Below are 17,910 nucleotides of genomic sequence, written 5' to 3' on the forward strand. Positions count from 1 at the left end.
AAAAAAATTATGATCTGCGTCTAAAGTTATATTTAAAAAAAAAAAAATTTTTTGTCTTTTTTTTTTTTTCTCTTTTCTTACATTTACTTTAAGTTTAGTAAATAAAAAATCTAAATAATATTTATCTCGGCCCTCCTGAACAGTACTTTGTCCTCAAAGTACATAGATATGATAACAATACTAGGTGGTTTTTACTAGATTTCGTTCGGCTAACCTGACTAATAGCGTCCACGGGTGATGCATAACACCAATTGCTCTGGTCAGGGTCCTCGATGACATTTTACAAAGCCCGACGGCTTTGTCTGTTGTTGTTGTTGTTATTGTTTTGGATCAAATCTCCTTACATAAACAAGGCGTTACTGGAAAAAAACATTAAATTGCATTAGAAATAGAAACATAAAACGTACGGTACGGTAAGAAATCCCACTTCTGATAATAGATTTTTATTTATTTAGGTAGGAAGGCCTTTGATATAATGATCTTATTTAAACGAATGGGCAATAGAATAATAATTCTTCTCATTAAAGTAATAATTAATCCCAAATTAAATGAGATAAAAATAAAACAAGGAACACTCCGTTAAAGTATGATGGTAATATATTTCACATTAATCCTCCCGTTAATATTTTCTTTTTAAACTACTACCACTTCGGAAGGGGTCATATGTCATAGAGAAGAAGTGGCGGAAGAAACTCCAGAGCAACCCTTCTTTTTAAATATCACATTTACAATATTTCATTATAATTATTTCTTATATATTTTTAATTTTATAACACATATTTTATCGTATGAAAAGTAATTAAATAATATGCAAAGTACTTAACTTTAGTATTTCGGCCAGCGTGGTGGCCTCAGTAACCCACGTGAAGGACCAACTGTTTGCTGGCAAAGCAGAGACTGCCCCCTTTTTTGACAAGGCACATTAGTTTTATACTTTTCGACATCACGTGTTTTACCAATATCAATTTCCGGAAAGCTTTAATTTTAAAGTATAGTGACACAATTGTATAATGACAATTGTATGAACAAATATTAATACTTAAAGTATAATAACATCATTGTATGATGACTTTAACAACAATGGTTTTATATTAATTTCACTTACTCTAAATATTATTTTTAAAATACAATTACAAAACTGTATAATGACAGTTGTGTATTAATAGCGGTATAGTGACACCTTTATTAATTCTTCAAGTATAGTGACATCACTGAATGTTGACTAATAAAAATGGTCTTTATATTTAATGTGAGGATATTAATATTAATTTTGAAATATACTTTTACAATAAATCATAATTAAATATGATAAATATCAAGTTGTTATTTTATGATATTCTAACACGCGCACAACGTTACATAAAACCGACTCCCTAAAGTAAACTACAGTCGACCTTTTAGTTTTTCAAAAAAACGTTTGACAGTGCACACTTTCTATTGTCAAAGTTAACGGGCTCATTCCGGTGATTTAATTGATTCGATTGTAAATCTCAAATTTTAATCTTGAGTGAAACTTGGCGATCGGATAGTGAGATAAGTAGATAAAGCGTTATAATAAACTTACAATGTATAAAAAAACCATTTTTCTATTGTTAGTGTCGTTTACAAACGTAGAATAAGGCGTGAGATTAAATTATTTAAAAAAAAATATCTTGCTACGCCAAAGAAGTATGACTTCTAACGCGTGTACATAATTACACACATGTTTTTTCTTTTACTAAGAGTAAGTGATGATTCCGTCTATGATGGTAGTAGGTTAAGAGGTATAGCAGTTCAATTAGAACCCACTACTCCACGCGGCTCCGTAACGGTACGCTAAACCACTTGGCGGCAAGTTTAGTGTCGGTAGGCTGATAAAAAGCCCCAAACGTAATATTAATTTCCCAAAACTATCCTGTTGTGATCCAAGCCCCAGGGTCATTCACAATGGATGTAATATCCTTAAACCTGAGTGGTTTTTTTGGTGCCAATATATTATGTGACCAAAAATTTAATTATTTTTAATCAATAGTTTAGGACAATTAAATATGCAATAAGGAATAAGTTGTATATCAATTAAATTAACAGAAGAAATAAAGTTTTTTTTTTAATCTTTATTTTAATAGATGATTCGTTGGGAGTAGGTATGTATACATACCTCTCTGTAATGTTACATTTCTCTTCTTTCATATCTATAAAGTTATAGTAAAACTACATACATGAAGCAGCAGTTAAGACTGTCATCGAGAACGGAATTGAGTATTAATTGTCTCTTCTCGATACCAATCCCACCCAATCGCAACAATTTTCTTGCTGTCATTGAATGTGGGTAGGACAGCATAATCAGTGGCGTGCACTCAATACATGCACAAAAGCACTGCATACCCAAATTAGTTTATATAACTCTTATTGGAGGGGAATTTTTACATTTTGTGCCATATACCTACTTTATGCTTACCCTGGTCAAAAACACTGTGCACTCCACTGAGCGTAATAATAGAGTTCTAACGATACCTCATAAATCTGTTGCAGTACATAATAGGCAGTGTGACGTCATGGAACATCCTAGCTGGTTTGAGTGCTACGGTGCCGATACTATCGCTGTTAGGGATGCTGTTCTTACCGGAAACGCCCAACTACCTCTTGACCCAGGACAAAACAGAGAAAGCAGAGAAATCCCTCGCAAAGCTGAGAGGGTCAACTTGTGACTTGCAGGATGAAATACAGAAGATGGTTAATTTCAAAGAGAAGAATCATGTTGAACCGTAAGTTTACATTTTTTGTACTCATAATTGATGGTTGACGACCAAGCCTATGACCTCCCTCATAGTAAGTGGAAAACCGTAAAGTAAAGTACTGCCCTGTGTCCATTAACTTTTAGGGGTAGGGGTTAACTATAACTGCCTTACCCACTTACTTACTAGGGTATCATCGCTTATATATAACTTCACCATATCTATCTACAGTCATTATCATCTTTATCATCCCCTTATCGGCCCACTACAGGGCACGGATCTTCTCTCAGAATGAGAAGGGTTTAGGCCGTAGTCCAGCACGTTGTCTATGTGCGTATTAGACTTCATTTATTTGTTTAATATTTACTAGCTGTTGCCCGCAACTTCGTCTACGTTTGATTTTGTTTTTTGATGTAGCATTCAATTTAGTTTTAGTTCTAAAATAATTTAATGTTTTCAGTATCGCTAAGCCTTAAATGACAGGTTTGCTGCTGTCCGCTGAGGAGTTCTGTACTCTATTTCCAACCACATTCATATCTACACAAAGATTGGGCAAAATTAAATACATATTATTACCTCTATAGTACAAAAATAATTATTTAAATCGGTTATAGTTTGTCGGAGTTTTGGTGTAAAATCGTCAAACACTTTCATGCCTTCTCCCAAAGGAACCGAGCTTAATGTCGGGATAGAAAGTATCCTATATTACTTCTAACACTTCCAAGAATATGTGTAAAAATTTTCATGAGGATCGGTTAAGTAGTTTTTGCGTGAAAGCGTGACAAACAAACTTACATGGACATTTATAACATTAGTAGGGATAGGGATAGGGATGTACCATAAATTGTGATTGTGAACATAATATGATACATGAAGTTTACCGAGGAAAGCTTATCTCTATAAGAGATCTCTTCCAGCTACCCCAGGATGTGAGTAAGATGATTTTATTGTGGTAAAGGTAAACGCCTTCACCTGCCTTTGAGAATTTAATGAAGAACTCTGAGGGATGCAGGTTTCATCACGATGATTTCCTTCAAAAAGTTTTTGGTGTGAAAAGGAAGCCGATACTCAATTAGCTATCATCAACTAATTATTAACTCACTCGCTAAACAAAGTTAAGTGAAGTTTTTCAACCATTTCTTTATAAAAATTAAGACATTAAAATTGTGAATAATTGTTAAGAGTATGTGGTTCATTGTAAAGTCAATCTCCAGAAGATGCTCCGGTTTCGGAGCGAAACGTGCGTGAGGGTACATTGCAGAAGAACTGTTTGGCGTGGAGTGTAAGGATTGATGAAATTATAAATTACACCACGCAGATTCTCTTGCTTTTCGCGGAGTATAGCAAATTAAGCTTAATTTGAATAATATATCACGGAATTTTGCAACGTTACGCCTGCTTCTATCCAATAACCATTTCTTCATTACCTATTGATAGTTAAGTAAGCAACAAATCCGTACACACTACTTATTTACTTTCAGACGTATGCTAGTCCTTAATTCAATTAACACGTTCGTAATTTACTTAACTGTACTCGTATACATGACGTTATGTGTATTGTTATTGTTTTTGTTAAGGCATTTGGTTACTTATGTTGTTTACAAGTCACGATCTTATATACAATTGAATATGTATCAATTGCCTTGTTATTAAAATATGTAATTCGTGTCATATATTTATACAATTTTTTTTTGTAATGTCAATTATGTTTAGTATTTTTATGTGTATAATATAATAACTATTATAAAAAAGGAACGATTCGATTTTTGTTTTTTCGTATGTTTTTATGTTAGCCCTTGGTGGTGTGTGATGATGCAGTCTAAGATGGTAGCGGGCTAATCTGTGAGCGTGTATAACAGTTATATTTAAGCCATACACCTAATTGGTTTCTATATACACCATACCAAACAGATCTTCGGCAATGTACCCTCTAAGCACGGTTCGCTCCGAAACCGGAGCATCCTCAGGAGATGTTGACTTTACAATGAATAATTAAAAGTCTATTGGTGTGGTGTATAAGGATTGAAGAAATTATAAATTACACCACACAGATTCTCCTGCTTTTCGCGGAGTATAGCAAATGAAGCTTAATTTTCATAAAATAAAAAAATAAATAAATAAATATACTACGACAATATACACACCGCCATCTAGCCCCAAAGTAAGCGTAGCTTGTGTTATGGGTGCTAAGATGACTGATGATTATTTCAATGAATTAATATACATAAATACTGAAAAAATACATACAAACACCCAGACACTGAAAAACATTCCTGTTCATGACACAAATATTTTCCAGTTGTAGGAATCGAACCCACGGCCTTTGAGTCAGAAAACAGGATCGCTGTCCACTGCACCAATCGGCCGTAAAATAAAATAAACAACTTATTGTTTACAGTTTGAAGTCCCCGAAGGAGATAATAAAAGCGTTATTGTCTCCGTCAGCGTTAAAGCCCTTTGGAATCCTCGCTGTATACTTCTTCATATACCAGTGGTGTGGAGTTAACACTATCACATTTTACGCCGTTGAAGTGTTTGAGGTAAATAATGTTTATAACATTTTTCAATATCACTCAGCATCGTCATATCCACCCATTACCACAATGAGAAGGGGTTAAGGCCGTAGTCTACCACGCTGGCCCAGTGCGGATTTGTGGACTCCACCTTTGAGATCATTATGTAGAACTCTCAGGCATGCAGGTTTCCGCACGATGTTTTCCTTCACCGTCGAAGCAAGTGATGTTTTTAATTACTTAAAACGCACGTAACTTAGAAATGTTATTTCTGCGTGCTGGGATTCGAACTTGGCCCCCCGAAAGTGAAGTCGAGCTCCTACCCACTGCGCTATAATCGCTTCTATAGAAGGTATTTATGGAATTATGCGTTTAAGCTTTTTTAACATTATACCGAAAGTAATATGAGATTTACCTTTAAATATAGCCAAAAATAAACTATGTATAACTAAATAAAATCTAAAACGTCTTCGAAACCACCGCAGCGAGGCACAGTTCCTAATGTGCGGGCAGCATTGCCCCTTTGGATGGCCTAACTAAGGCTGCCAGACCACCGGAGCGGAGCGAGGCAGCGGAGCCGAGAAACGGAGAAATATTAACCAATAGGATTGCACAAGATCTCCGCTGCTCTTAAGTGAACCAGACACAGTACGCAACTACGCTCCGCATTAGTCCGTTTCTCGGCTCCACTGCCTCGCTCCGCTCTGGTGGACGGGACAGCCTAATTCGTTGGCCAAGGTAACTGCTCGCTCTAGGATCACCGGTAGACTCGGTAACCCCTTTTCGATAATTCTTAAATTCTTTAAATATTAGATTAGATTGGAAAGAGACACTTACTTTAAACAATTTATCGAAATTCAAAACACATTTACCAAATCTAAAAAAAATCTGTCGTACGAACCGGTGGTAGAGTCACTACCAATAGATGGACTTGAGATTTTGAATATGCTTACAAAGTAGGCGTACTTGAAAAAATGTAATCATACAATTATGTATTTACTAGCTGTTGCCCGCGACTTCGTCTGCGTTTGTTTTTGTTTTTCGAAAGACATGTGGCATAAGATTTAGGTGTAGTTCTACTGAAATTTTTAAGTTGTGTATTCTTATATAAAAAAAGTTTTGATGTAGTTAAAAAAAATATATATATAATCAATCCACATAATAAACAATATCTATCTTACAAAGAATAGTAAGCATATGAATATGTGTACAAAGTTTCATGATGATCAGTCTAGTAGTTTTTGCGTGAAAGCGTAACAAAGAAACTTACTTACACATTTCTAATATTAGTAGGGATAGGGATAAAGATAGGGATGTAGCAAAAGGTTATTGTATTATAGATCAGATTCGGAGTATTGGAGTTTTTTTTATTGGAATGATTGATGGACCGAACAAGAAGAAAATCTTCGCCTATGAACAGAGCAAAACTTCACAGGGCATGCAAGGAGCACGACCTGCAACATTGCGCCCTGTCCCATCAATTCAAGTCAATTCAAAATTTCTTTATTCATGTAGCCCTATCACAGGCACTTATGAAGCGTTCATACATTTATGTTTACATATTTGTAAGGAGATGGTGATAACTTCGTTCCCCAACTTAAACCTAAAGCTACGAGGGTCCCTGGTCTAAGAAGAGCCCACAACAAACTTAGCCGGGTATATTTTTTTTTTGTTATCAATTTAAGACGTAGGTATTAAGTCTCATGTGCCTGTTATTACACCGGCAACCACACGCTTCAAACCGGAACACAGCATTGCAACAATGTCAAAGTCAAAGTCAAAGTCAAAAATATCTTTATTCAAGTAGGCCCATATGTGGCACATTTGATGCGTACATAAGAATTACACGGTAGTGAGATGATGGCGTAAACTTAAAACTGAAGCTACGAGGGTTCCAAACGCGTCCTGGTATAAGAAGAAGCCCACAACAAACTTAGCCGGGTGTTTTTTTTTTGTTATCACCATCTCACATAGTCTAATATTGGTTTGTTCTCTTTTCAGGCATCAGGTGCACAATTCGACAAACACTGGCTTACGATATCCATGGGAATCTTAAGAGTGATCTTTACAGTAGTTGGTTGCATCCTTTGCAGACGATGCGGCAGACGGCCACTGACTTTTGTTTCTGGTATAGTTATTTTAATTTATTTTCTAACTGATCATTTTCAGTATCATTTCGATCATTGAAGCAATCTCAATCCTGGTTAGTCAAAGGTATGGCCTTAGCCCAATAATTAGACATTATTAACGCAGATGATGATGATAAAGATCAAATAGGATATTTCATTCAAATAAAAATATACAGGGGAACATATTATTTGATGTTTTTTGTAGAATCGTCTTTTTATTATCCATGTGGTATATTCTATTACGAAGTTTAATTCGTCATCAGGCGCTCACTTGGCTAGTAGAATGCTATAAATTATTATAAATTTCAAATCCAAGGTGACCGTCACCTATCAAACAGCAAATTATATCCTTTTTTTCAAAACTCCTTAAAAATGGTTATCAAATGAAAATGCTTGACTAGTAGAATGATGTACACGATATTGAAATTCGATATACAATTTTAAAATTGTATATTATTATTTGTTAAAGCTATTGGCTGCGGCTCAACAATGATCACTCTGTCCGTGTACCTCTACTACGTGCAGTACTGGAAGGATAACAACCTCCAGCCCCAACACTCCTGGATCCCTGTGGCAAGCCTGTACCTCTTCACGATATTCTGTACTCTGGGCTACTTGATCGTTCCATGGATCATGATTGGAGAAGTTTACCCCACTCAGGTATTTAATTTCGATTCTTGCCGGATTCTGTATAGGTCACGATTTCAAAACAGATGTAGCATCTACTTTACATACGATATTATAAGCATGTAAAGAAGGCATTACAAATGTAAATCATATTTGATGTAAAACATAATGTACACAAACAACCGTGTGCACAAATAGCAGAATGCAATAGCAATTTGACAGCCGGTTGGCGCAGTGTGCAGCGACCCTGCTTTCTGAGTCCAAGGCCGTGGGTTCGATTCCCACAACTGGAAAATGTTTGTGTGATAAACATGAATGTTTTTTCAGTGTCTTGGTGTTTTTCTGCATATTATAAGTTATATTATAAGTAATATTTTAATACACATAAATATGTGTATTAAAATATTCATCAGCTATTTAAGTATTCATAACACAAGCTTTGGGGCTAGATAGCGTTTTGTGTATTGTCGTAGTACATATATATATATATATAAATGCGACGTGTCTGTTTGTTTATATATTTGTTCCCTATATTCGGTTTAACCACTGCACCGATTTTGACGATATTTGGTACAGAAATAGCTTGTATCCTGGGCTTTGGGGTATTTTTCAACCCGAGCATCGCTCAAGGCTCGATCCTGGGCGGTTTAAAATAATAAACTTTGATACCAACGGCCTAGCATCCAATCCAATCTGGATAAAATACTATTTGAATCCAGGATACCGACAAATCACTTCTATGTCATATTTTAGATGTAATGTATACGCATCAAAAGTAAGTGCATATTCGAATAAAGAAATATTTGACTCTGACCTTGACATAGGAATTTTTTTGACTCGGAAAAATGAACGATTTAAACCCAGGAAGGGTTTAAAAAAATATTATTATAATTTAATATTAATTAATGCAATATTTTGACACGTACAAATACATATTTATTTGTTAAGCTAATTGTTGATAAAAATTATGTAGTAGGTACGTTAAATATAAATGGAAAATTATTTCCTATTTCTTCTCCAGGTGCGGGGTATAGTGGGCGGTATGACGACATGCGCTGCTCATCTGTCTATATTCTCGGTAGTGAAAACCTTCCCTTACATGAAGAACGGCCTTCACGATTACGGTGCATTCGGGCTGTATGGAGCTATATCTTTAGCAGGTTAGTAGCAGAAATGTTGCCACTAATTAAAATGTAGAACGAATATATCTTCATTTCAGAAAATGTCATTAACAATATTAAAAAAAGTATGGAACAATAAGTACATCCCTACTAATATTATAAATGTGAAAGTAAGTTTGTTTGTTACGCTTTCACGCAAAAACTACTTAACCGATCCTCATGAAACTTTGTACCCGTATTCTTGAAAGTGTTAGAAGTAATATAGGATACTTTTTATGCCGACATTAAGCTCGGTTCCTTTGGGAGAGGGGATGAAAGTGTTTGACGATTTTACACCATAACTCCGACAAATTATAACCGATTTAAATAATTATTTTTGTACTATAGAGGTTACATTATGTGTTTAATTTCGCCCAAACTTTGTAAAGATCTGATGAATGTGGATGGAGATAGAGGGCAGAACTCCTCAGCGGATAGTAGCAAAGCCCTCATTTAAGGCTTAGCGATACTGAATACTTTAATTTTTTTTAGAACTAAAACTAAATTGAATGCCACATCAAAAAACAAAATCAAACGCAGACGAAGTCGCGGGCAATTGCTAGTAGTTTATAAAAAAAACAAAAGTGTCCCTAAATAGAAAAATAGATTCTAACAACAGTTAGACCAGAGGGTAGGACATCGACTTCACTTTTGGGGGGCGTGTGCGTTTGAAGTAATTAAAATATCACTTGCTCAACAGTGAAGGAAAACATTTTGAGGAAACCTGCTGAGTTCTCCATATTGTTCTCAAAGGTGTGTGGAGTCCACCAATCCACATTTGGCCAGCGTGGTGGCCTCAATGGGGTCTCACAGGGTGCATCACAGGGTCATCACAACATTAACTCATTCTAAAAACATTGAGTAGGAGCACGCTTTTATTTGCGGAAGTCTATGATTTGCAAAGAAGATTCACCTTAATTTTCTATAATCTACGAAAACTAAACAAATCAGTACGATATATTTGCACGATTCACTCCAACACCAGAGCGTCCTCAAGATGTTGACTTCAGAAGGTACAATTACTTAGTTGTTGCACAAATGTATTATGTTGCAGGCATGGCGTTCTTCTACGTATTCCTGCCAGAAACTAAGGGAAGAACTCTTCAAGAAATCGAGGATTACTTCTGTGGAAGAACAAAAACGCTTAAGAAAGTTAACCCCCAAACTGAAACTGCATGAAATACTAATGATATTGAATAAGTATTAAAATATACTAAATCGTGTAAATCGTAGAAGAATCCTAGTGGGATTACCTCAGCAGTTATACTGAACTAACAGTCCGCCCAAAGTGTAGAATATACTAAGAAGTGTTACCAGGTTTTTTAATTAACTAAAACATTTTGGTTAAATGAAAATAAAATATAAAAGATAGCGAGTGCAAACTAAGAGTTTCTAGAAATAAAACTGTATGAGAAAAAGCTACAGGTCCTAAAGCTAAAGCTATGATATGTTTAATAGCATAATTTAAATATCTGAGTTATGAATTTGTTGACCTATAGAATATCGTCCATTGTAAATAATTATATTGAACTGAACAATGCATTTGTTTAGAAAGATTTATATTTTCTATTCTTTCTCTACACCTTGAAAGAGATATATTTATCGGCGAACATATTTTGTAATTCTGTTGTTGCTTATGTCGAATGCAAGTGTAGTTATAAGAAAGTATTAGTTAATGTGTATTTTTGTATATAGTATAAAAATATTTACAAAATGTATATAGATACGGAGTACAAGTTAGGTACAAATGGTGCCATTTGAAATAATGAGAATAATTTATTTTTAGATGTATTTATGCTTAATATACAAAATGGCAGATGGAATTATTATATTAATAGTTTGTGAATATGTTTTCAAAATGAAATTATGAAGTGATTAGAAAATTATTGTGTTTTTGATGCGAATGGATTTTAGAAAGATGTTAATAGAGTTAATAATAGATAGAGTAGTAATAATGCCGTAAAAGTATTTGTTGAAAAAAATAAAAAGAAACAGATTAAATTACAGTATTATTTATTTAATAGTCCCTATTCCATAAATAAGGCATATTACCTCCAATGTTCTTAATTTTGCATTCAATTTTTAAAACAGAAGTATTATAAAAGAAAAGGGGGTGTGTACTTATGTACACGCGTTAGAAGCTATACTTACAAGATAAAAATCTTTTCAAAAATTGTATCTTTCGCCTTTCTACGTTTGTAGAAAAAATAACAATAGAACAAAAAGGTATTTAATACATTGAAAGTTTTAGTTCTATCTAGTTAAATAAAGTTTATTTAAATATCACAAATAATATTCTACATAATCACTGACGTAGGTCGGTGTACATAATTAAAGAAATGGGCATAATTCATTATAGGACAACCAAGTTTTCCTCAACTTGAATTGAATCAATTAAATCACGATAGTGAGCCAACTGTCAAACCTTATAGCTAACTTCAGGGTGTCGGATTTTTGTGACGGTCTAAGCGCGCATCATAAAAATTACCTCTCATAATTTTACCCTAACGCGCCAAAAGAAGTATAACTTCAAAAAACATTTCAACGATCGAGGAATTTAAATTCTTTAAACAATGTCGTTGCTATCAACTAACAAAAAGACAAAAATGAACAATTTCACAATCAGTCTTGATGCAGTGGTTATTAAACCTTCTAATCAGGTGAACATGTGGCGTTTCGTTTTACTTTGCTTATTTACAGTTACATTTTGCAATGGAGATTTGACAGAAGTTTTAAATAAGCAAGAAGGTAAGAAATGTTATCTAAAGTTGATAGCGAAAGAGGTGCAGAAGATTTTGTATGGAGTCTTTCTTACGTACCTTTTTTTTTCAACAGCTGCCACATATACAATCTTCCCGAAGTAAGAGCGATTATTCGCTGTTACAATAATTAATATATATTGTATTTATTACATGCATGGCTGAGTGTTCTTCATAATGATCTCAACGGCGTGTGAAGTCCACCGATTCGCACTGGGCCAGCGAGGTGGACTACAGCCTAAAACTTTTTAATTTTGAAAGGACACCCGTGACCCGTAGTGGGCCGGTGTGTATGTGTTTGTTAGTTTGTTCATCCCTCCTTCACGCCGTAATTAAGCAACCAATCAACTGGATTTTTGGCATAGAGTTTTTTAAGAGGAGGAGGCGTAAGAATATAAGAATATTAAAAAAAAAAAGGACAAGTTAGTACCTAGAGCTTAATATGCAGAGCCTTAGCAAAGGCAATTCAATTCAGCAGTTTGAGAACTTTAATCGTTCTAATAATGATTACTGCAGTAGGTATATAATTAATTATGGACGTGTCGGTGTTTTGTTTGTTTCAAGGAAAAAAACATGCTATACCAGAAGCAGACGGCATTGAATTCGACTCTATATCAAGAGGCACTCTACTACAAATCTTGGCTGCGTTCGAAGAAAACCTCCAAAGTTTAAACAAGATGGCGAAACCAGTTATAACCGCACAATTTGCTAATAATAAATACACGAAACCCTTTATATACCCTGAAGTGTTTAAGTATCGGCGTCAGAAGAAAGCATAGCATGCAACCTTTATAAATAATAAAATTTAAATTAGTTATGTTATTAACGTGCATTGCGAAGAGTAGTAAACACCAATCATTATTCAATGGATATCCAAAGATATTCGATCTCACAGCAACAGACCAACGGATTGACGCGATTTGTCTGACTATATTGATGTTTCAAAAGTGCTTATAGCTCGCTTATGGAGTGAGCCTACTTGAAAATAAATGAATTTTGAATTTTCAATATTCAAAATATTAATATTTTCACTCCTTATAAAACTTTTACCACTTTTCCGACTTTTCTTTTTCATATAGTGCTTTTATCTAAGAGGATATAAACAATTTTTATACCATTGAGAATATGAACAGACTCTTCTTTCATCTTTGATCCTTACTTTTGTAAACCATGGATTTGGACAAAGTTTTAAAAACATAGTGTTGATTCATGGATTATACTAGTATAATTGAAAAAGGTATGTCAAATAAAACATGACAAATAGATATAATTCTGCCAACATTTTGATGTCTACCATGGGAAAAGAATAGTAATAGTTAAATTTATTTACGTTTTAGAATGAATAATGCTAACTGATGAACAAAACAGCGCCCCCGATCCTGGCTTCTGGACTAAAACTTCGTTAATTCAGCTATTGTATGGTATCTGGGCTACGTCAGGAATGATCATAATAGGATTAGCGTATGGATTCTCAGCGGTTACAATACCGCAGTTAAGATCACCAGAATCACAAATAAAAGTTACTGTAACTGAAGAATCCTGGATCGGTTTGTAAACTTTTTGAACTTCAAAAGGAGAGGATGCCTGATAACTTACGCCCAAAACTAATAATCAGTCTTATCCAAAATATTCAGATCAAAGATACAAATCAGTAGTGCAATCCTTTCCCACTCTAAATGGACTTACTTTATTATTCGACAATCGGACCCGTGCGACTTCGTCCGCAAATGAGTCAACTTCAAAAAATAAGTCTTAGTTTGTTGCGGACTGGTTTTAAGAACTTGAAAGAAACAATTCCGACATTTCCGATATACTTACTACATACATCGGTCGATTGGCATTACGTTTACCGTTCACGCATCGCATCGCATCGGAATCTCTCAAAAAGGATATTTTTTGCAGTTTAACATTTCTCATTAATGATAGTAGTCATTGGTCGTAGCGTAATGTTATATAGCCTTAAATAATACTACCAATCCAAAAAAAAACCAAACAAACTCAAAAGTTTTATACAACAACTATGCCTATCCCAAAAAACACGTCAATCCAAAACTCTCAAGAAAAATGCGGAAAAAATAGCTATGCTATCCTGTAGGAGCTGTTTGCTTTTCCGGGATAAAAAGATGTTGATGCTGTTTGATTTTCCATCCATCCGTACATCCGTCCTCACAAACTTTCGTATTTATAATATTAGTAGGATGGTACGTATGCATTCGATCGCTGTCCCATATGCCTGTTCTCTGTCTGTGAAGAGTTATGTCCTTTATCTCGGACAGTATTTATCAAGTCTTAATTAAAATTACACAGACGGCAGACAGACAGACGGGCAGACGGACAGACGGACAGACATCCCCTCGGTCGGTCAAAATTTTCAAAATGTATTAAATGTACAGAAATCTTCCAGTTACAGTTTTATTTAAAGTAAATATATGAAGATTTTGGATTACTTACATTTACATTTATTAGTGACTGGGCGGTAATAATCGTAAGTTAAAAAACCATACAGTAGGTGATGTAACCACATGATCGAATCAAAAGTGAGGAAATTGAGAAATGGCTCAAAGAGTTGCGAAACTGAAGTGGCAAAAGGTTGGCGCCCATTAATTCAAATGATTACGATGAGTCGATAAAAATAAAATTGGAATTATTCATACCTTTCGTAGATAGCTAACTTCTATTATTGGTGCTCGTAAGACTATTAAATGAACTGACCATAAATTGCAATAATTGTAGAATAATACAATGTCCGCATTTAATGGATTCCGTATTTATACTTTCAGCAAGTATCCTGACATTAGTATCTCCAATCGGATGTGTTTTAGGTGGATTTCTGATAGACAAGTTTGGACGGCGTAGTATGCTTATCTTCAGCCAATTACCTGTATGCATTGGTTGGCTCTACACGGGATTTGCACAATCTGCTAAGGGAATTATCATAGGTTACTTAATAATTCCAAGTAAAACTTTTTTTTTGCATTCTACTTACTACTAGTTAACCCTTGACTGCTATTTCACCTGATGGTAAGTTATTATGAAATCTAAGGGCTGTGGTGGGTATATTAAGCCCAAATCTCCAAAAAAAAAAAACGGTGTCATTCATAATTACTTTATTAAATAAAAATAAATAAATATACTACGACAATACACACATCGCCACCTAGCCCCAAAGTAAGCGTAGCTTGTGTTATGGTAACTAATATGACTGATGAATATTTTTTATGAATAATTGTATATATATAAACACTTATTATATACATATAAACACCCAGACACTGAAAAACATTCATGTTCATCACACAACCATTTGCCACTGCGCCAATCGGCCGTCAATCACAGTATTCTTTAATAGTTGTAGCCTGCGTTCTTTGTCCGCGTTTAATACGGTTTTTTTCCAAATCCCTTGGGAATCATTTGTTTTCCTAAAAGACAAATTGCACTCTACATCTTTTCCACTAAGTTTATGCCAAAATTCAAGTTGATTGGTTAAGGACGAACAAACCAACACATTTTCACATTTTATAATTAGGGATACGCAATAGTAGTCTACAAAATACTCTATTACACACGTTTCACTCAATGTTAGCATTTTATCGTTTTGAAGTCGCATCTCTTTAGGAAGCTCTGGTATTGACGTTTGTTAACAGCTTCTTTTGGACGTTCTGTATGGTGTGGAAAACGAATAAACAAATTTACATAGCACTGTAGATTTTATGTTGTTTTATTTTTTATTTATGTTTATTACACTGCCAGTACGCAGAATATCACATGCTGGTAAATGATTATGCAGTTCAAGATGGTAACGGACTTACCAGTTAGGGGTATTGCAGATAACCGTAAAACTCTAACTGGGTATCGCGGATTAAAGCAAAAAGCATGTTTTAATAAGTCATATTTGACTTTCAGTATATCTGTTTCTTATTTTGGCACTATTTTAATTATTTATCTCTCATTTCAAAGATGTCAGTTGAAGCGTCACGAATCACTGCGTTACTATTTCGATGTATTCAATCATCCGTACATAAGTTACATGAAGGGTTAAAAGAATAACCTACTACAATCTGCGGTTTGATTACGTACCTCGTGACAGGTTTGCGACAGGCGTAAATCTTTGATACCAGCTTCCATACAATAAATAAACAAAAGTGACGTTTGAGTTTGACAACACTGATTGCAAGATTAACGCCTGTCACGAGTACGTAATCACCATGCCAATCGTTACAGATGTGTCAGTAGAGTGGTGTTCTACACCAGCTGAATCTGAAAATGCTTTAAATGTTGACTGTCGAAACCCTGAAAACCGAATATTATTATTCTCTAATATATTCCTGCATTAATAGGTAGAATAATCACCGGCATCGGGTTGGGGATGTTAACGAGTGTGCCGAGAATCTATCTGACAGAGATCTCATTGCCCAATATGAGAGGAGTTCTTGGTTCCTTTGGTAATATCGCTATTTCAATCGGCATTACTGCACAGGTACTTATATTCAGACTATAAATCGATATGGCACAACGCGATGCGATTATTGGAATCCTTATTTGTAGCTTCTCCTACCTTATTGGCTATAATTTACAGTTTTAACAAGAGTATCATTAATTCAGCCAATAACTATGATCGTGGCGATCGTATCCCTTTAATTCAGTTTATATTTGGTATTATTTGCTCTTTTTATTGGTTTTTGTTTTTATTTTAAATTATATTGCTTTTCATTTGTGATTATTGGATTCCTTATTTGCCTTATAGGCTACAATTTACAGTTTTAACAAGCGTATTCAGCCAATAACTAAGATCGTGGCTATCGTAATATTCAGTTAAATATGATTTATTTTTACTTAGTTTTTATTTTTTTTCTTGCTTTTATTATTTGCTTGTCATTTGTGAAGTAGCATTCAACATCCGTTTTACACCCTCCGGGGGTGATTTTATATTCAACCCATTACCGGCCCACTGCAGGGCACGGGTCTCTTCCCAATATGAGAAGGGGTTAAGGCCGTAGTCGACTTCGCGGCCCAGTACGGATTTGTGGACTTCACACACTTTTGAGAAAATTATGGAGAACTCTCTGGTATGCAGGTTGCCTCACGATGTTTTTCGTTGAAGCAAGTGATATTATAATTGCTTAAAACGCACATAACTTTTAACCGAAAAGTTAGAGATTCGAACTCTGCCCTCCAAAAGTGAAGTCGAGCGCCTACCCACTGCGCTATGACTGCATCTTTTTAAATTACAATAAATTATCCAAATTTTTAATCTGTTGGTCTCTTTATATTTAGATGGCCGTGTGTAGTCAGACAGTCAGAGATCTAGTATATTAGTGTACATTCTAGTTAGGCTATTTCCGACTTCTGTCGTTGACTAGATTACTTATAGCACAATTAATACATCTGTTACTTTAACAATATTATATGGTTCTAGGCTGGATTAGGCTCTGTATTCAAATGGCCTGTACTGTGTTATATCAGTAGCGCCTTTTCATTGGCATTATTTTTTCTCAACTTCGGTCTACCCGAGACACCATATTACTTACTTAGTAAAACTTCCCTTGAACATGCCAAAGCTTCTTTGAAAAGGATTCGCTCTAAGAAACATAATATCAATGCAGAGATGGAGAAGCTGATTGAATTCAAGAGGGAGAACGATATTCACAAGTAATCTTTTTTCATATCATTCTTCTTTACGTTTATAGTTTGTCACAGAAGTATTACTGAACTGGTGGTTTGTTTCAATGGGTTTTTCGATAGTTTAGATTTATAATTTGACCTTATAAATCTAAACTATCCACAGACCCATTTAAACACATCATTTTTGTCGATGGCAATGCGATCAGAATTCTGCTTTTTATTTTTATAATAATGTTTAGGGATTTTAGTTTTATTTAACCATAATTTTAGTAACGTAAGGATGCTCTTGTGGGATAGCGGAATTTTAATCTTCATTTAAGTCTAGGCCAGCCTTGCTTATTCTACAAAAGATATGCTTACAGTTCAATAGGAAGATTCACACATAT

General features: G+C 34.7%; 1 protein-coding gene across 2 annotated transcripts in view; it reads left to right on the forward strand.

The window, feature by feature from the left end:
- LOC120625679 (facilitated trehalose transporter Tret1-like) overlaps positions 1–10,954 on the forward strand; it is a 51,225-nt gene extending 40,271 nt beyond the window's left edge. For both annotated transcript variants that reach the window (XM_039892799.1, XM_039892801.1), the window contains exons 5-10: positions 2,512–2,744; positions 5,113–5,254; positions 7,229–7,355; positions 7,826–8,016; positions 9,005–9,143; positions 10,198–10,954. In XM_039892799.1, coding sequence (XP_039748733.1) covers positions 2,512–2,744; positions 5,113–5,254; positions 7,229–7,355; positions 7,826–8,016; positions 9,005–9,143; positions 10,198–10,322 — 957 coding nt within the window. In that variant the 3' untranslated portion in view covers positions 10,323–10,954. The remainder of the gene's footprint in view (positions 1–2,511; positions 2,745–5,112; positions 5,255–7,228; positions 7,356–7,825; positions 8,017–9,004; positions 9,144–10,197) is intronic.
- The last annotated feature ends 6,956 nt before the right edge of the window (positions 10,955–17,910 follow it).

Source organism: Pararge aegeria, chromosome 8 (genome assembly GCF_905163445.1).
Source record: "Pararge aegeria chromosome 8, ilParAegt1.1, whole genome shotgun sequence".
In the NCBI taxonomy this organism is placed as follows: Eukaryota; Metazoa; Arthropoda; class Insecta; order Lepidoptera; family Nymphalidae; genus Pararge; species Pararge aegeria.